Source organism: Lepidothrix coronata, unplaced genomic scaffold (assembly GCF_001604755.1).
Source record: "Lepidothrix coronata isolate B3197 unplaced genomic scaffold, Lepidothrix_coronata-1.0 Scaffold28, whole genome shotgun sequence".
Taxonomy (NCBI): Eukaryota; Metazoa; Chordata; class Aves; order Passeriformes; family Pipridae; genus Lepidothrix; species Lepidothrix coronata.
The window spans coordinates 5,611,138-5,635,483 of NW_016690208.1; the positions used below are offsets into that span (position 1 = coordinate 5,611,138).

Below are 24,346 nucleotides of genomic sequence, written 5' to 3' on the forward strand. Positions count from 1 at the left end.
GACGGAGAGGGGTCTGGAGCATCGCTCTGAGGAGGGGAGACTGCGGGAGCCGGGCCTGGTTAGTGTGGAGAAGAGAAGGCTGAGAGGGGGACACCACCGGAAAGAGCCTGGCACCATCCTCTCGTTACCTGCCTTCTGCAGCCGGTGCCTCGCGGAGCCCCGCGGCGGGGCCGGGGCGGGGCGGCCGGGCAGGGCCGGGCAGGGCCGGGCGGCTCCCACCGCCCCCCGCATCACATGAGGGAACTTCGGGCCAATGGCGCCGCGGCGGGGCCGGGGCCCCGCTCGCTCCCGCGGACGCTCATTCAAAACGCGGCCGGGCTCGGGTGCCCGCAGCCCCGCACGGCGCCCGGGGCTCGGCGGGGCGGGCGCTGCCGGCCGCGATGCCCGGTGCGGCCGCGGGCTGAGGCGGCCGCCCGCCCGCCGCCATGCCGGTGAAGAACCGGTACAACCTGGTGGACGATGGCTGCGACTCCCGCGTCCCGCTGCACAACGAGGAGGCCTTCCAGCACGGCATCCACTTCCAGGCCAAGGTGAGCCCCGGGCGCGCTCCCCTCCCCAGCCCCCGGGGCGGGGGGCGCAGCGGGTCCCCCCCGCCTGTCGCAGCCCCGCGTCCCCCCGCGCTCGGGGGCTTTGAGGGCTCGGGGGCTTTGGCAGCGGCCCCCCGGGCTCTCCCTTCTTTGCCTCTGGTAGCCAGCCCCGGGCTGGGGGTCCCCGCGGGCTGGGGGTCCGGTGCTGTCCAGCACCCACCGGGGTGGCACCCACTGGCCACGGGCCCTTGGCCCCATGGCTCGAGGCCAGGCTCGCCGAGCCCCCCCCAGCCCTGCCACGGGCTGTCTCTTCAGCTCTGGAAGTGCCCCTGGGCCAGGCAACCGTGGGCCAGGTCTAAGGGAGTCTAAAGAAAACAGCCATCAGCTTTGAAAGCCTTACATTTAATTAGCACAATCAAACAGGTTCTTGTGCTTTTCCCAGTATTTTGTGGGCTGTGCAATCCTTAGGCACTGCCTCGTGCACCTCGTTTGGGAGCTGGTTTGGGATGACCCCTCCTGACAGCACCGTGGACACTGTGCCAGGTGCACGTCCCTGCCCGATCGGGTGCCTGTCCTGTCCCCCATCGGGCAAAACCCTCCTCCTGTCACAGTGGGGCAACAGCTCCCTATTCCCTTAGAAACCAGCAGACTGCTGTGTGCTGCTTAAATAATAGTGCCTTGCTCCATTTGACCCCTTCACTGCACAAAAAGCAGGGCGGGCAAGGTCTGCATCAGAAAGAAATACTGATATCGTCAGAAATTTCATATTGATTATGAGGAACAGCCTGGCAGCACAGCAGCACTCTCAGAGAGTGGCTCCATTGGAATTGGCATTCTGTAGACAGCACAGGGAACGGGTTTATAATTCAGCTGACAAGAAGAATTGCATTTTGCTGGAGCAACTCACAGGCTCCCTTCCCCTCTTTGCAGGTGGCCTAACACAGATTAGAAATGGAATTCACGCCTGCTGTCTCCTGAGCTGGAAAGAAGGGGCATATACATTCCAATAAAGCTTTGAAATACAGATTTTGTGCCCTTTGGTTTTCCTACTAAAAGAGCTGTAAGATTTAAGCAGGATATGGGATGAATCTGAATAGACAGCTAATCACGTATTTTAAAAAATTTCTCTTCCTCGGGGGGAGAAAAACAAATAATCTGTGATTTCTTGAGTTAAATTAACATTTGCTGGGCTGTACACTGTGCCAAGGAGAAAAAAAAAATCCTTATTTTGATTTTTAAAAGATGGGAAGCAACTGTATCTTTAACTGAGTGAAACTGGCTTCTTCAGATTGACAGCTGCAGGCATCCAGAGCTGGAGTGGATAACAGGCTGTTAGGATGTGTGGGTCTGGGATGGGGTTTGCATTGCCGTAGTAACTGAGCTTGCTTGGTTCTGCTCTATAGTCTGTCTCTTCCAATTAGGCTGCTCATTGTGGCCACATCAGTCAGCTGGGACGCTGACAATGACAAGGCTGCAGCTGGCTGCAGGTGTCCCTCACCAGGCAATCCTACTGACCACGCTCACTCTCTAATCTCCACATTCCAAACTGCCTTACTTCCCCTGTAATCTTCAGGAGGTCAGTACTGGGAGCTGCTTCTGGAAAGGCGGCTGTTTGGGCAGAGCTTCACGTGCTGTTTCATGAGCTTCGTGGCTCTGTGTGGGAGCACAGGTACCCAAACTCTGCAGCAAGGCCAGAGCAGGGAGTTTGGGACAATCTCCTCTGGCTCAGCAGTCACCAGCTCTCCTCTTGCCCCAATAAATTTAGCAATTTAGCCTGTTCCCCACTGCAGCTCTGTTGTGGCAGACAAAAGGCCAGCTGGCTGCATGGAATTCCTCTGGATTACCTGTGACTGTACTGACAGCCATGGCAGAGCGGGGAAGGAGATCTGCACACCAAAGAGGCCACAGATCTGGAGCAATACAGCCCTGCTCTCCCCACCAGCCCAGAAGGAAGCCCTGGCTCTGATGCTCCCCTCCCTGCTGCCCTCAAGCTCTTGTGATCTGAGTTTGGCTCTCCTGTGGTTTACCAAAGGCTATAGCTGAACTTAACTGCTCTTAAAAATGCCATTTTACAAAGGCATTTACAGAAGCAGCAGCAAAGCCAGATGACCTTTCAGATTGCTTGCAGTGTTTATTTCAAGGCAGGAGAAAGAGCAGTAAAGACTGAGCCAGGAGAGCTCATCTCTGAAAGCCCTTTTAAGTACACATTTTACAAGATAAAACCCATTGCAAGCTGCAAGTGTTACAGTGGAGAAATCAAACCAGAACTGTGTCAGTAACAGTGATAGCTATGGGGCTGCTTTTGGGGTATTATTTTGTCTCTGTTCATATGTATATTATCACCCTGAATGTTTGCAGGGGCCTCCTGATTAGCTGCTCCTCCTTCTCCTTTCCTCTCCGCAAGGAAACAACTTCCAAAAAAAACCTCCTCAACTAAACCACACACTAAAAACCAGATGCAGCTCATGAACCAAATGCTCCTGGGAGGCTCACTAAGCTTTGGGAGCTGCCCTCTGCCCCCCCACAAGAGCAGAGATGGGCCTCACTGGGATCCTGCCAGTGCCAAGTCTGGCACCTGCCCCTGACTGCCAGGGCCACACCTGGCACACACTGGCATTAGTCATCAGGCCCTCACCCTCTCACTCAGATGACATTCTTCCTGTCCTCACCAGCGTGCCCCTGACATGCAGTGAGCCACACCACCTTACAGCCTGAGTGGCCTTTGCCTTTGCTCCCCACACATTGTGACTGCCCAGGATGCCACATATTTTCCTCATTCTCCAGCCTGAGCTGGCAGCTTTCTGCCTCCTCCACTTGGCAGCACAGGCAGCACTCCTGCGCCTCCGTGCCACATGTGCTGTCACCAGTCCCCCTGCGCAGCAGCAGCTGCCTCCTGCCAACAGGTGCACAAGCAGGTTCTGCTCTGGCACACAAGCGTTACAACCCAGCACGAGGGCAGAGTACAGGCAGCACAGGAGCAGCGGGAAGCTGCCTGCAGGTCTTCCCTGACAACCCCTGGAGCATCTGCAACATAACTGCCATTCCACACAGGAGAACAGGCAACCAACTCACAGGAGGCTCTGAGTGTTCTGGTAGAGGTGGAGGTGCTGGGAACCCACCCACCATCTGCCACATCTCAGACCCCAGTAAGGGGCCGAGTTAGAACTGGAGCCTACACTGAGATGCTGACACTCAACGCCAAGGGCAGCCCAGCCTTACCCGTGGTTAGGACTGCAGCTCTTCTAAGTAGAGTTATAAACAGGGGTGTAGGACACAGATTTGGGCTTACCAGGATTCTGCAGACAGCTGAGCTGGTCCAACCAAGCAGTGACAGTGGTGTCCAGGGAGACACCTTCAGTCTGATGGTCCAGACTGAAAACTTAGGCCAGAATCACAAGCCTTTTCCAGGAAAGCTGTTTGCAGCCTTCCAACTCTTACATGCCTTTAGGTCTGAGCCTTTTGAAAGCAGATGTAGCAGGGAAGAACAAAGGATGGACAGTCCCATTTTCAGACCCACAGGATTGTAACTCAATTAGCAGCAGACATTGCCCTGCAAAGCACTGGTAAAGGCACATCCAGAATCCAAATGAGGTCAGAGCCTCACACCCGACCTTAGAAATCCATGAACTCGCTGACTTTGATAACATTATCCACAACACATACTCCTATAATCTCCTGAGTCAAGAGAGTCTAGCCAAGGAGGGACTAAATAAATGAGAGATGCTGTTTGTTTTGAAGAAACACCACTGACCTGTGCATTGCTGAACAGACATCTCACTGTTCTGTCTTTCAGTACATCGGCAGCTTGGACGTCCCCAGGCCCAACAGCCGCGTGGAGATTGTGGCAGCCATGAGGAGGATCCGGGTAAGTTCAAAAGAGCTGAGCCCACGTGGAACAAAGGGTTACATTCCATGGAGGAACTTGGTCACAGTGTGCTGTTCTGCATTCCCCCCAGCCCTTCCTATCTGCAGCTCAAATCTCAGCACAGTCGAGTTTGTAACAAGCTTCTCCTGAAATTCCCAAGGCATCTTAAGATAGATCCATCCTCTACTCTTTGCAAAGGGATCAGTTAGCAAAACTCAAACATAAACCCCTCTTCTGTGCTGAGGAGGTATGGGGCTTCTCCTTGACCCTAAGAGATTTATTTATCCTGTATGGAGCTTTGTGTGTGTGAAAAATAAGATGAACACAATCTGCTCCACAAAAGCACTTAAATTCATTGACAGTTCCAGATATACTGTGTTATTATATATTGACACATCAGTGGCCTGACAGATGTGATGGATGTAAATCCCATCTGACTAGACTTTGTGGATTCTGCTGCTCATGGAATAATTTGCTGCTCTTCCCATCCTCCAGTACAGTTTTACAGTTCTTGTTTCTCATCACCAAGCCTGTGCTCTTCCTCCTCTACCCCTTTGTTCTGCAGAGCAGGCTGTGAATGGTCACCAGATTTAGCTGTGATTAGCAGGGTGGGTAGCTCACATCTGCTTCGTGTATAACCAGTTCAAGTGCATCTCCCCCAAAAGGCAGTGCAGCTGCTGTGTCTGGCTGAAGTTTTGCAGGGGTCTTAATTCTGAGGCTGTTCATATGTCTCACATCAGCTGAAGCAGGTTTGAGACTCTTCCATTTAAAGCTTTGAAGGGATTATCCTATTTTCTCCCCTCCCCCCCAGTGTTTAACCATCTAATTTTCCTTCAGAATAGTGCTTTTTAAACTTAGCCTGTAACTGGCTGGGGAGCTGATGTATTCATCTCCAGCCAAGCTCAGAAATGACATTCCCCTCCCTTTCCCTGCTCAGACTATTAGCACAGCTCTTGCTCAGAACACAGTGCAGCAGCAGTCTAAATTGCCTGGTTATTTATGGAACAGGTGAACATCTATAGGAAGCAAAGGCAGTAGGTGAAGACCACCAGGGCATTTTAGGTGCTGGCATAGCTACTGACAGTTTTTCATCTGAATCAGTATTTATCATCAGATTTGACACTGCACTTCTGCTGATCTTTGACTGGATAACACCCTTGACAGAAAACCTTGAAAAAGCAAATCATATTTTAATATCACTTAAAAGAAAGTGTTGCATTCCATTTTCACACCTGCTGTTGCCACAATGGTACGTGGTTCAGAGCCCTGGGAGTGCAACAGCATGCTTGAGTGCTACGAGAGATATAAAAACCCACTCTGCATTCCTGGATGCCATCAATTAATCTTATCACACAATATTTTTAAAGTAGGCATCCTGTATTCTATCGTGGGTTTTTAATCTTGGAAACCTGTTCCAAAAAGGGAGGGCCTTCCCTTTTCATGTGCACATTGTACAGCAGGATCTTATTCAGACACTTCCTGGCTGCTGAGCGGAAGATGCTCCTCTATTGAAGATAGTTAATTGGCACTGATCCTTAATTAGAGCATAAAGAATGAACTGGGAGGTCTTTGAAGAGAATTCTAGTGCACAGAGTACCCAACCTAGGAACTGAGGGAAGATGGGGTTTATTTATGTAGCGTTCATTTGCATGCAGAGGCCTTGCCTGTACTGGAGTTTTTTCCCATGGACTCTCAGCAGCACCAGTTGCAACTGGGAGGAAACGGTGGAAGAAGCTGTTGAGGGAAGTGAGTATTCTGCTGCCACGTTATTGTGAGTGGTGGTGCCTGTTTGCACTGCAGGCGTGAGTAAGGTCCCACAGCCCTGCCAAGTGCTGGCAGGGGCACATCGTGCTGGAGCTTTCATCCTTTGTGCACTCCAGTGTTCCACTGGAATTCTCTACTGGAGCGGAAGGGGAAAGTCGCACGGTACAAGCCCCAGCACAACATTCCCTGTGCTGCTCCCTGTGCCCTGTGACATGGGAGAGGCGGGAGCCAGCCCACAGCACAGCCAGGCTGTTACTCACCGCTGCCACGCCGGGAGGGCCACAGGGAGGAGGATGAGGAGTCACAGCTCCCTTTTCCAGGCTGTGACAGAGCTGGTTACTCTAGTTACTCATCAGTAAATTGATACAAGCTCCAAAACTGCCTTCCCACTACAATGTCTCATTGCTGTGATGAAAAGCGCTTTTCCCAGGGAAAAGCCTCCAGCTACCGAGCACTCCAAGTGCCCTGAGAGAGCCATAAGGGAAGTAGCAACTCCAAATGCTAAGCCTTGTCCTGTGTTTTATACTGGGCTGTTCTACCAGTTGCACATGAATTATGCCAGGGAACTGGGGAGCAGTTCAGTGGGATTCTCCATGCATTAGAGAGCACTCTGCTTGCAGAGTTCAGGACATTGCTCTCAGGGAGCCTCAAACAACACGTTTTAGCATTAGCCTGCTGAAATCGTGACCTGCTCTTTGGCAGTAGGTATTTAAGATGCACTCTCCTAGTAAAGCTTAAATCCATCTTCCAGGCTGAATGGATGCTTGTAGAATTGCTAGCAATACTCCATTAGTCACACATTAGATTCCCATTTCATAACAGACTGGAAAACCTTGTCTCATCATGTTCTATGTTTCCACTGGAGGGAATGCAAATGCAATAGGTAGAACAGGGAAGCTGCTGTTCTTAGCTTCCCATTATGCAGAGCTAGACAACTTTAAGTTTGCTAATCCTCCCAATGGATTATTAGCTGCATACAGCTGCCATGTTGTTATTATACGATCAGAGTTCAAACTAATCCTTCTACCTCTTGCCCTGGCAGGGGAGGTGATGAAATGAGTTTGCTGCTTGGATAAGTACACTGTACTCTGACAGGCATGTCAAGTGTCTGTTTAGCAGAGTCCAATTCATCCTGCAGCTCCAAGCACCCAGGCAGGAATTCCTCCACCTCCCAGGGAGCAGCATCTGCTGCCTCCGGCTGCCCGAGGCCATCCAGGTCTGGGTGTCTGACAGCTGCTGCTCCTGTGCTCTGTCAGCGTCCTGGTGGAGCTGGCTTTCTGTTGGAGTGGATTCATCTGCAGGTATTTGAGCCTTCTCAGCACTCCAGGGAGCTTATGCACAAGGTTTTTCCTCCTGCACAAGTCAAGTGGTAGCTAATGCGAAGATGGGTTTCGTAAAACACAAAATGTTTCCTTGAAGCTCCTGAGGTTGCTCAAAAAAATCTTAGTCTGGAAGACCAGGCTTTAAGTGCAAGGTTAATATCACCACATTATCCTGCATCCATTCCCCAGAGCCAGCACTGACCAGAGCAGAAAGTCAGCTGTTCCCTTCCTAGGGCAACACTCCTCTCAGTCCAGCACTTCAGAGCCAGCCAAGCAGCCCCAGTGAAGTGCTGCTATTTTGAGTGGTGAGTTGTACAAGGACAGAGTGGGAGTAAGTGTCAAAGCCTGTCATCCCCACAGACAGCCTGCTGCAGCAATTCCCCAAGACACTCCATTTAAATACCTCTGAGGCACAGAATCAGTTTCCTTGGCATTTGCACTTACATATCTCTGAAGCCTAGAAATTTCAGTTCTATTTGGAAGGTCTAGCTTGGACCTAAGCAGGTATTGACACTGAGAAAGGAGCCAGATGTTGGATTATTTAATCATTCCATAAGGGAACAGCCAGCTGGTGCAGTGCCCATCCAAACACCAGGATGAACAAACAGGAGGCAGGCATCCAGACTACTGTTTCTTCTGTTACCTCCACATTTCTTGCACTTAATTTAATCAATAAGCCTTTTTCCCCAGAGGCAAGTGTGCCAGAGAAACAAACATTTATAATTCTTGACACAGGATATATCAGAAGTGCCTGAGTTCTCCTCGGTGTGAGAACTGGGTTCTCACTTCAGCCTCCCTCTTACCCTGATCACTCTTACTGCATCCATGCTTTAAGCAGAGCCTCAACACTCTGCAGTTTCTCCACATGGTATTTGAGTGAGGAAGTGCAATCTTGCCACACTGCAAGTCAGAGTGACTGCCAAATATCAACTGGTAGTGCTGAAGTGCGACATGACAGCAATTTAAATCAGGATGAGTAAGTTACAATCCTACAGTGCAAACTTGTGAAGCAGAGGCAGCAGAGACAGCCACACAGAACCTGCCTCTGCACTCCAGCAGCTCCCAGTCTGAGAGCTGGGCTGGCTCACACAGCAGCTCACACTCAGAGCTCTGCCAGGCTGTAAATTGCAATGGTTCAGGAGCAAATATGGATGTGATTTATCTGCTCTTGCTACAGAAGGAGAGGAACCAGGTGGACAGCTGGCAGAGGGCAGGGCGACCGCCTTCAGCCCTCTCAGCTTAATTTATCACCGTGATAGAGATGTTTCACAGACCCGTTAGTGAGATTGTTCTAGAACAGTTCCCTCAGCTTTCCCAGGCAGACAGCCTTCTCACTACACATCTATAACTTGGTCCAAGACATCCTTGCCATACAGCCCTTCTCTTCTCCAGGCACCTGGTGCCCTGAGCAGGGGTGTGTCCCATTATCCAGCCCACCCACAAGACTGCTCAGCTCCAGGCACTGTGGTCTCAAAAATACCAGTTACTCCCAGCTCCCATCCACAACAGGCATCTGAGCCAGTTTAAGGTTTCTACCACACAAGATTAAGTTAATTGGGTTTACCTTTCCAGGCCCTGGCAAAATACAGCAAGTGTTTTCAGGGTGGTAATTAAGTGTTAATTGCAGCTAAGTTTAGCCCTAATGCCTCATTAGTTTGTTTTCCTCTATTTGTTACAGCTATAGCAGAGTCTAGTGCTCAAGGATGGGGATCAGGATGGGCTTCCCAGGAGGCAGGATTCCCACCGTGTGCTCTGAAGGTCCTACCTGAGCCTTGCCAGGCAGCCTCTTACCTGCTCCCATCCAAGAGGAGGGGATTGGGTGTGGAGCCAGAGACCCCTAGACCTCTAATTAGGCTCTCATTAGAATCTAAGCAGCAGCCCTGCAGAATATCTAGTGTACCCACACACACATTAGCCCATTTCCATGATCCAGCAGATTTTGCACCCATTCCTATTACACCTTCACTGGAGCCTTCCCCAGCCCAGCCCCTCGGCAGCTTCTTTGCCCTCTCCCATGCCCGAGGACTGGTTAGTGGGTTTAACTGGGACAGGGAGCCCTGGAACTGCCACATTCAGTGCACTGCTCTACTGGAAAGCTTGTTACTCTTCCACGCTGCAAACAGCCCCGAGTTTGGTTCCCACAGCCTGTTTGCTGGTCTGTAGGAAGATAAGGGACCTGACAGGGCTGCCACCCTACATTAAGTGATAACAGACACATTTCAGGCCTTACCTTTGTGCAGCACAGGATGTTGCAGGAGGTGAGCCCTCTGGCAGAAGGTGTGGCAAGAATCCATTTCTCCAGGCAAAACAAGTGGCCTCAGCTTGAGCACCTCTCAGACACTGCTCCTCACCCTGCTTGCAGGAAGGGATTCCTGCCCTGCCGCTGAGGTTTATAACCACTCCCCTTTCCCAGTCTGCCCTGCAGCCCTAATTAGCCAAAACACCAGGTGGGACTCATCTCTCTAATGTCCCATGCCATGAAGGCCCAAGGTTGAGTTTGGAAGGGTGGGTGATGTAGGTGCAGCTCTTTAGGCCTCTCTACACGTGTCACCCAGTCCGTGGTCACCTTGGCAGGCTCAGGTGTGCTCTGTGCACATGTTGCTTTCCTGGCCTTACAGAAAGTGTCATTTCATAAACTGAAGAAATGGCTTTCAAAATGTAGAAGCTGCTTTTCTAGAAGAATCAAGTCTGCCCTGTTTCCGACTAACCCAGTCTTGTTTTACACATTATCTGCTGTTCCCATTATCATAACACACAGGGAAGAAGCTCTTAATGAGCTGGTTTTGCAGTGGCACCATGCACAGCGTTTCTAGGCAGCGTTGTGTGACTGCGGTGGAGAACTGACTGTGCTCTGCTTGTACATCTTGAGTGGGAGGAGAGGAAAAAACACCTCAGATTACACAAGAATCCAGCCTTCTGCTCACTACCTGGGGGTCTTACCGTGTCATAGAGCTGCTCCACTGACTTACAAACTCCTGCAGATGTCCACCCTGCTCATCTCCAACCCTAAATCACCCCTGGACTTCTTGCCACAGAATAATTAGTCACCTTCTGTCACTTCTGAACTGAAACAAGTGGGGACTGGTCAAGCTGTGAATACAGGCCACTGTGACAAAAGACAGCTTAGGGCTTTTTCACTAGCCACATGCTATGGCCCAGTTTTTGAGGAGTGGCCAGTGACTAGAGATGCTTCAGTTCTTCCAGCCTGTTCAGTGTATGATTGATAACAGATGGGTGGAGGGATCAGTCAGTGAAATGTGTCATCTCCAGGCAACAGCGACCTTTAGTGCCTTCCTCAGAGTGCTCAGAACTCCATGGCTTCTCCAGCGAGGGAGTGGAACAGGGAGGCACATTAATACTGTTTTGCATGAGAGTCATGGTGGATTGGAGTTTAGTTGAAGGCTAATAAAAGCAGCAGTTAAGTAGATAAAAGCTAAATTAAAATGTTAGTGCTAAATAGAACAAGACAGATTTTTTGTCTAAGGCTGAATCTTGGCAATGGAGCAGGTACCTTTTAATTGTAAAATAAAGTGCCTTTACCAGAATTATCATTATATTACTGAAGCATTTAATTTCACTAGCTAAAATATCAGAGTATGAGATCTCTGCACAGCTTTTATCTAGTTTGAAATAGAGAGGCTTTTTCACCAATTATGTTCCTGGTTGTAGAGTATTACAGAGATGAAATACAATGGCTTTCAAATTACATTGTGGTGGAGAACACTCAGCCACGACTCAAAGCTGCTTCTTTGTTGGTGTCTGAAAAAATGTAATTGAGATGGTAACCAGAGGGTAGCAAGGATATTGGATTGGCTTGGTAACGAGGAGGTGCCTCAGTCTGAGTGACAACTGCAGAGCACAGAAGCTGGGGTTGCCTGTGGGGTGGAGCAGAGACCCTCCTTGCACAGCTAATACAAGTGCACAGGGGGATTTCCAGCAGAGCAGGGGGATGTGTTTCAGGAACACAACAAGATGGCCCATGAAGATGCGAACACTTAAACCTGTCCCATGGATGAAACCATCTACAGGCAGGGAAAAATAAAAAACAAATCAGCCTTTGGCTGTGGTGTAACCTCATGCCTTGACTGAGCCTTTCCATTCCTTAGGTTGAGTGCCACAGCAATGGGTGCTCTTGTAGATGTTGTCTTGATTTTGTCCTTATGGATCAGCATTCTGAGGAGATGGGACCCTGAGGGACCATGACCACAAAGCCAAATTCAGTCTACTAAAATAAGATTTGCTAACAATAGCTTGGTCCATTTGCTTTCTTGGTTCTGCTTTTGTTCTGTACTAAATGAGGCCTGAAGGCAAACAGAATCAGTGCCACTTAACATAATACTTTGACAAGCTACTTCATGTTTTGACCAAATTACTGTATGTTAAACCTGCAGAATGAAAGTCTTGAATGGGTCCCTGGAAGGAATGATGCTTTGATGAGAGAGCAGGGATTTTTCAAAGGCATTACGGGATGGTTTTCCTTCTTTCTTGCAGCAGTGATTAAACATTCTTTAGATGTCCTTTCCCTGGGCCAGATGGGTTATTTGGACTAATTGGCAGCAGCCTGACAGTTTTCAGGACACCTGAGTCACTTCCCGCTTCCTCCATCCTTCTGTCACTGCTGCTGCAGAGATCCTGCCATGGGTGGGTCTGCTGGGGGGGGAGGATGTGGCCCTGTGCATTCCGGGGAGCATCACAGCCCAGGGCCTTGGATCACCTACTCCCTGCACAGCCAGGTCCAGCGTACCCCCAGGAATCCCACCAAACCCTCTGAGCTCCAGGGGTTTCTTTCTAAAAATCAAATCCTTTTTGTCACATGAAGAAGAGCAGCGGGATGTGTTAAGATTAGAGGCAGTGTGATGGAGGACAGGGCAGTCACAGCTGCTCCAGGAGGGTGTAAGGCACACAGGCACTCTTCAGGCATGTGGTAGAACTGGCCCAAAAGCTGGTGTTTCCTACCTGTTGAGTACTGTGTGCCTACCATAGAGCCACATGCAGCACATGGAGCACTAAGGTTCAGTGATCCCAAACCATCATGGACCAGTTCAGTCCTGCTGCAGCCTGTGCTGCTGCTGTTAATGATTTGCAGGGCATCAACTGCCATCCCAGGCACACTTTCCTATTTCCATGTTGCTGCCCCCCAGGGCAGTGCTGGTCTCCTGCTTGTCTTGCTTCCTTGCACCCAAGCTGGTGGCAGGAGCAGCTGTGAGCTGGGGCAGGGAACACTCTCTGGAGTTAATCACTGACCTGTATGTGAGCAGTGCAGGTGCATTGTTGTCCACGGCTTCACACCTTGCTGCTGACAGCACTGCTAGCCCATGGATGCTGGGAATGGCAGTGGGGACAGAGCAGGGGTCAGGAAAGTGGAACAAGCATCCACCCCGAGGGTGGTCACTGCCAAGCAGGGGGACATCAGCATTTCATAGCTGTATTTGCAGTGAGAAAAGGTGCATTCAGGTGGGTTCCCACTCTGTGTGTCTGCTTTTACAGCTGTCTGTAACAAGTTCTTCGTCTTTCTTTACCTGTCTGAAGTAGTTGCACACCCAGGTACTGGCCTCATCTGCTTGCCTCTGCCTGTGCCCCTGGCTGTGATGCTCTGGTACAGTTTTGATGATAAGACCTCTATAACAACAAGTACTGATACTGTAAAACCCTCTTTTTCCAGAATTCCCGCTATCTAAACCCAAGCTCTTCTCTCATCACGATTCAGTAATCTCAGTAGCTCCCCTGAGGCTATTGGTGTCCTTGAACTGCTTAATATTCTGGAGTTTTGGAAATGACACAATTAGCATTGAATTTCCTTTCTCTTACAGTAGCAGTCTCGTTTCCAAGTTTGAGCAGGGCTTCATGGACAATTTGAGGAGAACCCAGAGACCTTCCTTTAGCAATTGCAGTTTTATTGGCACTCAATAATCTCTAACCAAGGCCCAACTGGTGAGAAGCAGCGTGTCATCCATGCAGTGCCTGAATCTGCTCAGGGGTACACACCTGGGTAGTGCCAGCTGGGACTGCCAGGGGCAGCCTGGCAGGAGAAGGGTGAGCTCCCTTCTGTTTGTCTTCACTTTGCTGTATTCCAGAAATGCACATGATACAAGAGCTCTTGGGCAGATTCCAAAAGCCATTTGTGCCCTGTGTGTTGTTCAGAACAACCAAGACTCTTTCTGAAGTCAATGGGAATTAAGAATTGTCTGCTTTAGAAAATCCCTCTTAATAGTTGCATCTGAGCCCTGGACCTGACTCTGCTGATTTTCCTAAGGAGGCAGGATCTTAGAGCACTGCTTGCCAAGTCTTCACTAACAGACCTTCCCCACACAGTCCCTGTGGCCTTACAGGGACCGACCCCCTCCGAGCTCAATGGCCTGTTCCTGGCTGGAATTGCTGTGCTGTTGCTGCTCTCAGATGCAAACACATGCTTTCAGTGCAATGCTTGGAGGTCGACTGTAAGTCACTGGGCTTTCTGTAAGAAATGTTTTCTCAAGTGGAACTGTTGGAGATCGATAGTATTAACAGCTATACAGGAAAAGTCTCCTTGGCTGGGAATAAAGCAGATTATTTTGGTCCCTGACTGTCTCAGACCAGCACATAGCAAAGCTGTTCATGGAAGTTGCTGGCATTGAGGAGTGGAAAGGTTCAGCTGCACCCAGGGCTTGAACTAACAAAGAACTCTTTGCCATGAAGGAGAACAAAGCCTGATTGCACCTAGCAAAGGACTAGGAGCCTGGCCTGCACAGAGCTCAGCATCCCCCATTTTCATTCTGGTCTAGTTTGTAATCGAGTGCTGGTTCTGAATGCAAATGGACATCAAGTCTTCATTCTAGCTTGGATTTTGCTTGCTCAAAGATAAAGGTGCCAAGTCCAGCTTCCTGACTCCACTGTGGATATGCAAAGAAAATGCTAATTTCCCTGGTAGGTGGTTAGGAGAAACCACAAGGCACAGAGCTGGTGGACAGCACACGAGATGCAGATGGGGTGTGATAGCAGGTTTGGAAGCCAGGAGATGTTCCCTCCCTGCAGCACTTACCCAGAGCAGGTGTTAGTCATGCAGATGTAGCTTCTCCAGATTCTCAACAGCAAGCTGGATTCCTCCTTCTCCTTTGGGTAAGTATCCACGCTGGGAGGACATGCTCAGCATCATCTCCTTCACGTCCCAAGGTCTGGAGGCTTTAAGGAGGAGGCTGCAGAGCAGCACCAGGTGCTGGGAGTGGGGAACCACTGTAGGTCACACCTGGCCCTCCTGGGAGCAGGGGCTGGGTTGACTTGGTTATTGAGTTGAACGTGTGGGACCTTCTCTCCTCAGCCTTCTCCATCTTTACCTCACCTGCCTGCTCTGGGCCTCGGGAGCACCGACATTCCCTCTCCATCCCTGCACTCAGGTGGCTCCCAGCCTGCCTCTCTGCTGCCTCCACTGTGCTGTCCTCCTTCACTTGGGCACCTGCACTAAAATAGCATCCTTACATAAACACAGTGTGTTGCATTATTTAGAGACCTGAAACCCTGGCACCTGCCTTTGTCAGAACCTCAGCATGGCTGTGGGATTAGGGTTTCTCCCCGTCTCTGTGCTGTGCCAGTGTGAGCCCCTGCCAGGACCCCCATTAAGCCCCCACCCCACGCACTGCAGCCCCCGCAGCCTCACCGTGGTGGGTCCTGCCTGTCTCCCATGGCCATGGACTGCTCGTGGGCTGAACAGTGCTCTGCTTCCTCGAAGAACACCATCACAAACACACCTGTGGAGAGCCACAGAAGAAGAAAATTTGCTTTCAGTTTTCATTCGCTCTCCAAGCAAGCAGTAAACACCAACTCCTAGAGACAGAGCAAAGCAGCCCTTTTAATCACCTGTCCCATCTCTCCCTGCCCTCCTGCTTCTCTGAGAGCACCAGCTTCTCTTTTTCCTCTCTGGACAGCTTAGCCAAAATACCTGAAGTGATCCAGGAGCATCTCCCCTGCTGTGGCCTGTCAGGCTCAGGGGGAGGGGTGGGTAGGAAGAGAATATACTACAGGGATTTTGGAGCAAGCAGCAGAAATCCTCAGTTGCCTCCTGCTCATGTCTTTGTAGGAGCAGTATCTGGTGGCCTGGCCTGGCCCTGCCAGCAAGGTGCTGAGTAGCTGTCACTTGGCAGAGAGTGGCTGTAACCAGAACTGAATGAATGAAATAGAAAGTGAACATTCTTGCTTTGTGAGTGAGAATCAGACACACAAAATGCTCCGGTACCTTCCCACAGCCATACAGGGGGTCTGGGGCTTTTCCATGAAGCTCTGAGCTTGCTGCAGAGTCCTGGCTCCTGCTCTTTAGAGCTTTGTTGTTTGAACATTGATGAGCAAGGTTTAAAGCAATCCAGTCTCCTACCTTGCTTCTTGGCCTACATATCAGTCTGGAGGACAACTAGGATATGAAACGTACTAAACCAGGACTTTCTCTACAGGGCCTCATGACACCAGTGTTTATAGGGAAATAGAGAATTACTTGAAGGTGTCACAGTGTATAACTGCAGTTTCACTTCTCAGGGTTATTTCAGGTGAATCTGACCTGCTTCTAATGAAATTAGCACTTTTTATCTGCAATAACCTAGCAGCTCCTTCAGGTAGGGACCATTTTCATGCTCGTGTGCACTCTGCCTGGTACATGGACTCCGTTGGGGTGGGGTCCCAAGACACTACTTCATTACTGAACCTAATTAATCATCCAAGGCACTGCAGAGGGAAAAGGTAATTTGTTTTCTCCTGCAAAGTGAATAGAGGTAGGGAAGAAAATAAGCTTCTCTGTGAGCTGGGGTTGGCCTGCCCTGGCCAAACAAGGACTGAAGGGCCATGTGTGGGAAAGCTCCCTATTAAACCTGGGGACAGCAGGGAGCTCCTGGAAGTGACAGTCACACAATGGTGCTTTTGTCAGAGAGGCACCAAAGGCCAGATGATGTCACCTTGTACTGGGCTGTGAGGCTGCTTGTGCCTCTCAGGATGGAGCTCAGCAGCATTGCACTATCTCTTTAATAGGGAGGAGGCAATGAAAAGGCTGCTTTTGTCCCACCCTTTTTTAAAGCAGACGGAGTAGCTTTGTTCTAGAACAGTCTGTGGGTTTTCAGAGGTGGAAAAGACTAATTACAGAGCCTCTGCTAGCCCTGGTCTCCCCACCAGCTCCCATCACCTGCAGGAGCCCTGCTCATCCCCATAAGTGTAACTCTGATCACTGTCTGCTCCACATCCTTTGGACTGGCTCAGAGGAATATCTGAACTCCAGCCACGTCCTTTGCCATCTCACTTTAGATGGAAAGATCAAGTTATCCTTAAAGGCTCTATGAGGCCTTAAAGGCAGCCTGAGACCTCCCAAGGGTAAGATCTATTGAGGATGAGGAGAAAGGAGATGAAGAGGAAGGCCTGTATTAACATGTCCACCTGAATGCTGTGAAGCAGAACTCCTCAGATGGCAAAGGAGACCTGGATAAAAAACAGCTCTTTCCCCTCCTTCTCCTTACCTGACCAGCCAGGGCAGCATCCTCACAGCCCCTGCCCGAGCTCAGCCAGCACCACTGGCCACCCAGGGATCCTCTGTGATGGGCTGGGGTCACATTTCCTTGCTGCCCTTCCAGGGACTCCCAGAAACCCAGGAGGGCTGTGATAGCTCCTCAGCCCCCTCAGCTTGCTGCGTGGGCAGCAGTGTGCGGCATCTACAGAGGGTTTGCTGGATGGTGGAAGGAACTAATTTAAATGAGAAAAAGAGACTTTGGGTATGTTGCCAGCATTCTTCTTGCCTATTGTACTCCCCCTTCAGTTTCTGCTTTCCACTGAACAGTTTTATGTTTCCAAGGATCATAAATTCTCATTTTTCCACTGGGCAGGAGGTGCTCTCCTGGTCTGCAGCGCTTCCTGCGTCGCTTTTGTGTCCGTGTTGCCCAGTTACTGCAGCACAGCCCCAGACTATGCCTGGCCACATTCACAGCGGCCACGGCCCCAGGAGCGTGTGCTCCGACGGGCACGGGGAGTTCAGAGGATTCAGACAGGCATGGGGAGTTCAGAGGATTCAGACAGGCACATGCTTCCCCAGAGGGACAAAGGAAGGGCTATAACCCAGCAGTGTCCAGACGGAGCCGCGGGGAGGGCAGCGCTGACCGGTGACCGCAGCAGCTGTCCCGGGAAGGTGGGATGTGATGCTGAAGGAGGGATCAGAGGCTGGACCACAGCCTGCTGTCCAAATGGTGTGGGAACTGACAGTGCTCCTTGTCAGCTCTGAGGCGACACACAGAGCTCAGCTAAGCTGTGCTGGCTGGGAGAAGAACTCTGGGGTTTTCTGTAGCATCAGTTCCACGGGCAGCACTCCCAGCACCCGCCGTTCAAACAGCAGCCGAGCTAATGCCCTGTCCTCACCATCCTCACAGTGTCAGTCACTTTGAAATTAATCACATTCCTGAGCTTGAAATACTTGGATTCATCATGGTTTTAATTCCTAAGGTGGCCCTGGTATAGTCCTGGAGGTCGCACACCACGGTGGAGGGAAGGATGCCAGGCTGGGAGCAGGGTTGGGGGTCCTGCCAGGGGGACGCTGTCGGGGGGCAGAGCTGAGCTCATTCCCACCTCCTCATTGCCATGCTCCCTGTGTCCGTCTGGCAGGCTGGGCTTGGGAAGGGGCTGGGACTGGTTATTGTTGAGGGGTTGTTTATGGACACATAGATCCTGCACCCTGCCAGGCCCGGCCGGGGCGAGGGGAGGCCGAGGGCAGGGCAGCAGGCTGAGAGCTGGCTGCAGAATTTATGGCTGCAGGAAGAAGTCGTCCATTTCCAAGCCTGTGGCATCTTCCTTTGGGCATGCAAATAAGTCCGTACCCAGCTGTGATTGGGAGAATTGACACACTTCTGTTTAAAAACCTGGAGAGCCTCTGCCTTGATTTCCCTTAATACAAGTTAAAACACCATTTGAACCGTGGCCAGGAGCATGTTCTGGCCCTGGTGCTCCTTGTTAATGAGGAAGATGCATTTTTTGGAAGCAGAGTCTGCCTCCAAGACCTGCAAACTCTCTATTTTATGACAGTTTTCATTTGCATAATGAAGGCCCTGATACCTTCGGTAATTAATCACATTAAGAATTGCTTCCTTGAATAACTGTATTCATGCAGGTTGTTCCTAGTGCTGGAAACTGCACATGATTTCCAATGTGCATTAGCCCAACTTTCATCAGCAGATGGAAGCTGGTAACTGCATGTGTAATTTATATCTGCTTGGGTGGAATTATCCAATGAAATATGCATCACACGGCGCCATTAACATTTCTAGTCATACAGTCTTTAGCTCGTGGGTAAGTTAATATTACATGCCAACAGTGTCTGGGACCGTATGAAAGGCAAGGACTTGAACATGGGGATTTAAAAGCAGAAATGGAAAGTATTCCAGGTCAGACATAGAAGATATAGAATTAATGACGCTGCTAAAATAAATGAGATTAATTGCCCTTTTTTGACCTGCATTTTTTTTTATAAAGTCTCCCATCTTCCCTCCCTAGTTAAGAAAGCTGCCAGGCTGCTGAATTGCTGCCTGCAAGGGCAACTGCAGATCCTTTAGCATCCACAAAGCTTTCCCCCATAGGACAGCACGAGCAGCAGGGGAATAGCGATTGAATTGTGGAAGGCAGCAGAGATAAATGCTGCTGTGTGGGTTTGGATTGTGGGTAACCTTGACAAATCCGGGGGAAAAAAAAATCACATCAATTCAATAGCAAGAAAAAAATCAGTGGCTACACTTCACTTTGGTGACAGTGCCAGGTCAGCCAGGAGCCTCGTGCCGGGATGGAGGTTGGTTTGTGCATGACCGTTTTATAGGAGAAAGTCTGCACCCTTTGGGTGCGTTTTTCCATGTGCTTTTTTGTCCTTACATAAATCACGGTTCATTAAAATACTGATTCCTGCTTGATAGGAAGCAATTAAATGAGTGACGCTGTATCCCATCTGCCTCTTCTGTGGAGAGGTGGGGAGAGAGTCCAGCCCCACCTCACGTGGGGCTCTGCCCATCCCTGCTCCGGGAGCACAGTGCTCTCACCCAGCTGGTGTTCCTGCTGCCTGTGCTGGGACATCCTACAGCTCCTGCTGCCTGAGGGGTTTCACCCTTCAGAAAGGATTTTGGGGCCCACTGAGTTTTAACTGTTTTGGGGCTGAGCTAATTCCGACCACAGCTGGGTCCCAAGCCCTCCTGTGCCCTGACCAGGTGCTCCCAGGAGGATGCAGCAGTGGCCACTAGTGAGAACCAACAAACTCCTTCCTCACTGAGGATGCTGTGGCAAAGGGCCACATCCAGCTCACAGTGCTGTACAGCTCTGCCTGGAGCTGAACCCTGTACCTGTCCCGAAGCCAGGCTGGGGAGGTGCTGTGTGGGAGCTGGCTGGAGTTCCCTGGGATTAGAGCCTTGCCATCCCTCCTGGCAGCACCCGCAGATGCGCTGCCGCTGCTCCCAATTGTTCCTTTCTGTCCGAGAGAGAAAGAAAAAGCATCTCTGCAAAATCCAGGCTTGGACTTTGCTTAAAGCCTTTGAGTAAAGAGCCTTGTTTGAATGTAATTGCACCCCTGTTGCTACAATGGGAAAATACACTGTATTGCTCTTTCTTGGAAAGCTCAGCTAGTATTTTCCCAGCCATTTGTGTATAAAGAAAGATAAACAGCTCTCTAGCGGGCAGAACAGTCTATCCCGGGTTTATTGACATTCACGGAAGCAGGCAAGGAGAAACAGTTTGGTGAGTGCAGGGGAGGGGGAGCAGCTGGGCTGGGGGCACTGGGCACGAGGGGCTGCTTGGGTGGAGGGTGTGAGAAGCCTCTCAGGTGCTGGCCATGGTGGGCCCATCTGCCTGGCCTCAGACCCGCACACAGCACATCCCTGTGGGCCCCCCTGGCAGTCTGCAGGATGCCCTCACCACCTCACCCTTCCTCTCACTCCTCCCCATAAATAAAAAACGTGTATAGCAAATTTAGTTCTAGCTTCACACGCAATAGCGCTATAGATAGATTTTTAAAGAGCTTGTCTGAAAGTAATAATTCATGGGGAGATCAAAAGGCTGTGGTTTAATCCAGAGTCTGTCTGATACCATAAACCTTGCAGAGTGCTAACAATTCAATGAACAGCATCAAAGGCCTGATACACATGAAAGCCACCCAATTTTCTGTCTGTAAGGCTTACAATGGGTGCTGAGGAGCTGGGAAGATCTGCGTCTTCCCTGCAGAGCTTGGGTGACAGAGCCACACACAGTCCTTCAACTTCAGCCTCCCAAAAGAGGTGCCTGGACTCTGTTAACACTTCAAGTGCTCCCTGCACCTCCACTGACTGTATAAAGAGATCAGTTCTAATTAGGTGTCTAATTACATGGCCTAGGTAGACTTCAGACTGCACTTGGCTGCTTGGCGTCACCTTGTGCTCCACACCCAAAAATCACACGGGCTGCATTGGTTCTCCAAAGTGACGTGACAAAGCAGTGAATTTCAGATAGGGAATGCAAAAAATATGGGGTATCAAAATGCTGTATTTGGAACTGAAAATAGTGCCTAAAATGGGGGCAGGAAGGATGAGTGCTGTAAACGCCGGTCCCCAGAGTGGAAGTGCTCTGCCATGCTTCTGGCTGTCAGTTAAAGCAACATTTAAAAGCCAGTGTTTAATTTTTAACACAAATGGAGGTGAGCTCAGGCTGCAGACACCTGCAGGTGAGGAGCTGGGGTTTTCTCCAGAGATCCTGATCCCACAGAGGTTAATGTGATTATGCAAATGGCTGAGCTATAATTTCGTTACTGCCGCCCATCTGGCCCTCCCTGCAGCTCCTGAGTGATTTTATATTCCCCATGCACCGCAGCACTGACACACGAGGGATGCCATAAATCACTGCTTGGTGTTTGCTGCCAGTGCCACCTCCCCATCAGACCTCGGGAGCAGAATCCTGCTGGACCAGGCATGGCCAAAACACATGTTCTTCCCAGATCCAAATTAAATGTAGTCCAGAGGATTGAGCTCTACTAGTCCTCTCCCAAGGGATGCTCCTGACAAAGCCAGGATCCTGCCCCACATTCCAGCTACAGCAGCATGTCCTTCCTGACATGGTTTTTCTTGGTAGAATAAAACAAATTCCTACCTCCCTCGGCAGCTGAAATTAAACTAAACCCTGACATTTTCACCTAAGACACTGGCTATCACACACTGTCCCAGGTACCCCCCAATACTCTTTTAAACTTGGATTTTTCTTCTCACCAGTATGAATTCAAAGCCAAGAACATTAAGAAGAAGAAGGTGAGCATCATCGTGTCTGTGGACGGGGTGAAGGTGATCCTGCGCAAGAAGCAGAAGGTGAGGCTTCTCCAGCCCAGCCAGGGCCCTTGGGGCCAGGGCACCTGGGATGTTGGCTATGGCCATGTCTGAGTGTTACTGCTGCTCGGGGTAGTCACACTTCTAACCAAAACTGGCCTTCTCTTATAAACCACCCAGAATTTTCACAAGAAAACACTACAGTTTCCATCCAACTAATAACAAAACCTTGCTGAAAAAAAGAGTGTGAAAATTACACCATGGGAAGAGGATTGGGTTTTTTCTATCAAAAAAAAATGCCAAGCTCTAAAGAAATACAGTTTCTTTTTGTTGCTAATACCAGTAAGCTTTTTCCATGATGCCTGGTCTGAGCACCCCTCAGCTCTTTGCCCAACTGAGCTTCCCACCGAGCAGCTGGATCCAGATCTCCTAAGGCCCAGCTCAGGGCCTTCTTCCCCAAAACATGGAACTCTTCTGCATATTTGATGCTATAAATTAATCTTAGGGACCATTTTCAGCCCTGAAGGCTGTGATCAGATATGATAAATGATCAAAAAAAATCCATTTCCCTCCAAGATACTGTTAAAACAGCCACTGCTCATCTAGTCACGCTATAGCTTGGATTTTGGCTGGGGTCAAACACACCATTCCCCAGGTTTCCTACCATCAGCATGGTGGAGTTTCACCTTTACCTGATTTACTGTAATTTTCTTTCTGCCCTCTTCTAACAGAGAAAGGAGTGGACCTGGGACGAGAGTAAGATGGTGGTGATGCACGACCCCGTGTACAGGTACGTAGCGGGGGATTCACACCAGGGAGGCCCAGTCAGCCCTGGGTGATGTGTACCATCCTCCCACCTGCTGAGATACCTCCACCACGGCTTTCCAAAGGACCATCTAAAATTAACGAGGGTACAGAGTTACTGCCGATGGGGAATCCTTTTCATACATTTTTGAGAGCGAGATGGACTGATCTCGCTTTGAAGCTGGCTCTGCTTTGAACAGGGTCACCCAGGTGACCCCCAGAGGTGCCTCAACCCGGATTACTCTCTGATTTTGCCTCTGAAGACAGGCCTCCCACAGTTTTCCTTCAGAGCATGGTTCTCTGTGTGCTTCTGAAGAAGGGCCTTACTCTCAGGTGTAAGTGCTTGCAGGGAATTAACCCTTATGGACGTGGTAAGAGAGCATTACTTTCCATGGTGCCTGCCATAGGATCTTGAGGAATTTCAGAGACCACAAGCCCCATCTGGTGCCTCAGGAGCCCTCGGGGATGTGAAGGCAACCCCAGTAATGGTGTGTGGCCTGAGGACACAGTTAAGAGCACAGAGTGCTCCAGGCTGTTAGATCTGCCAATAAATAATTGTATCACGAGCACAGAACCCACAGGACGGGGATCCCCAACACTGGTTTTAGGGGTCAGAGCCCTTGGCAAGGAGATAAGGAGCAGAGGATGTGCTGATGCATTATCCATGCCCACTTCTCACCTCTGACTTTCTTTAAAGATTATTACAGGATCTACAACAACTGCTCCAATTGCAAGTTCAACACCCAAAAAATTCCAGTGACAGAAAAAGAGTAGAAGAAAAAGAACATTTCAAGAATCCCTTTGGTTTCTTCTCTGTTCAGAGCTGAACTCACTTGTCACGTTTTTACCCAATTAAATCAAACATATAAAAAAGTCTTCAAAAATGGTTTTGCAGCTCAGGGAAGAATGTCAGCCTGAATATCAGAGAGAGAAATCCTCCGAGTGCACTCAGCATCCCTGGGAGAGGCTTTTGTGCTGTGCCACCTGCCTGCTGCCCAGGGGGAACCTATCAGGTCCCCAGGCTGGCTGCCCTGAGGGGCAGGACACTCATACAGGCGGTTCTACCACGCTGCAGCCTGGGCAGGGGTTAATTGCTGGGGCTAAAAATAGCCATACGCTTTCCAAGACTATAGATTTTTTCACTTTCCCACGGCATCTTTAAAAAGCTTTTGCCTGCCTCAGAAACCAGAAGGTTTTCCATCAAGCCTGAAACACTCTCTAAATCCATCGCCTCCTGCCTTCAAAATTGCAGGAGGGGCTGTGCAGCAGCACCGCCTCATTCCTCCAACCCTGGAGCCCACCCATCCTAGGTACCCACAGGAGATGAGGTGGTCTGGAGGGCGGAAAATCCCCTGGCTGTTTAATTCCCTTTGTCTCTCTCCCACCTAGAATCTTCTACGTCTCTCATGACTCGCAAGACCTGAAAATTTTCAGCTACATCGCAAGGGACGGCGCCAACAACTCCTTCAGGTGCAACGTCTTCAAATCCAAGAAGAAGGTAGGACACTCCCAAGGCTGCACCCAGGCCATCCCTGGGAAAGAGGTCTATGAGGGACCTCACTCCTTCCTGTGCAGGAACCTAAATAGCTGCTGGGTTAGAGGGTGCAGATCCCTGGGGAGACACTAAGGCAGCGCCAGTGCTGGACATCCCCAAAACAACGTGCCTGGCGCTTGTCCCCTCCTGCCCAGCCCGGGCAGCGGCGCAGTCCACACAGGGATAGGAACACCGAGATCCAGAGTGAGGAACTGGGAGCCCCCGGCACAGGAGGAGGCCCGGCAGCGTGGGGCAGGTTCCTGAGTGCCCCGTGGGTG

At 50.3% G+C, this 24,346-nt stretch overlaps 1 protein-coding gene across 1 annotated transcript in view; it reads left to right on the plus strand.

Moving 5' to 3' along the window:
- The first annotated feature begins 387 nt into the window (after positions 1–387).
- Positions 388–24,346, plus strand: part of LOC108495018 (carboxyl-terminal PDZ ligand of neuronal nitric oxide synthase protein-like) — a 29,539-nt gene continuing 5,580 nt past the window's right edge. The window contains exons 1-5 of the mRNA XM_017810223.1: positions 388–530; positions 4,321–4,392; positions 21,680–21,772; positions 22,462–22,520; positions 23,924–24,032. Of these exons, the coding sequence (XP_017665712.1) occupies positions 426–530; positions 4,321–4,392; positions 21,680–21,772; positions 22,462–22,520; positions 23,924–24,032 (438 nt within the window). The 5' untranslated portion in view covers positions 388–425. The remainder of the gene's footprint in view (positions 531–4,320; positions 4,393–21,679; positions 21,773–22,461; positions 22,521–23,923; positions 24,033–24,346) is intronic.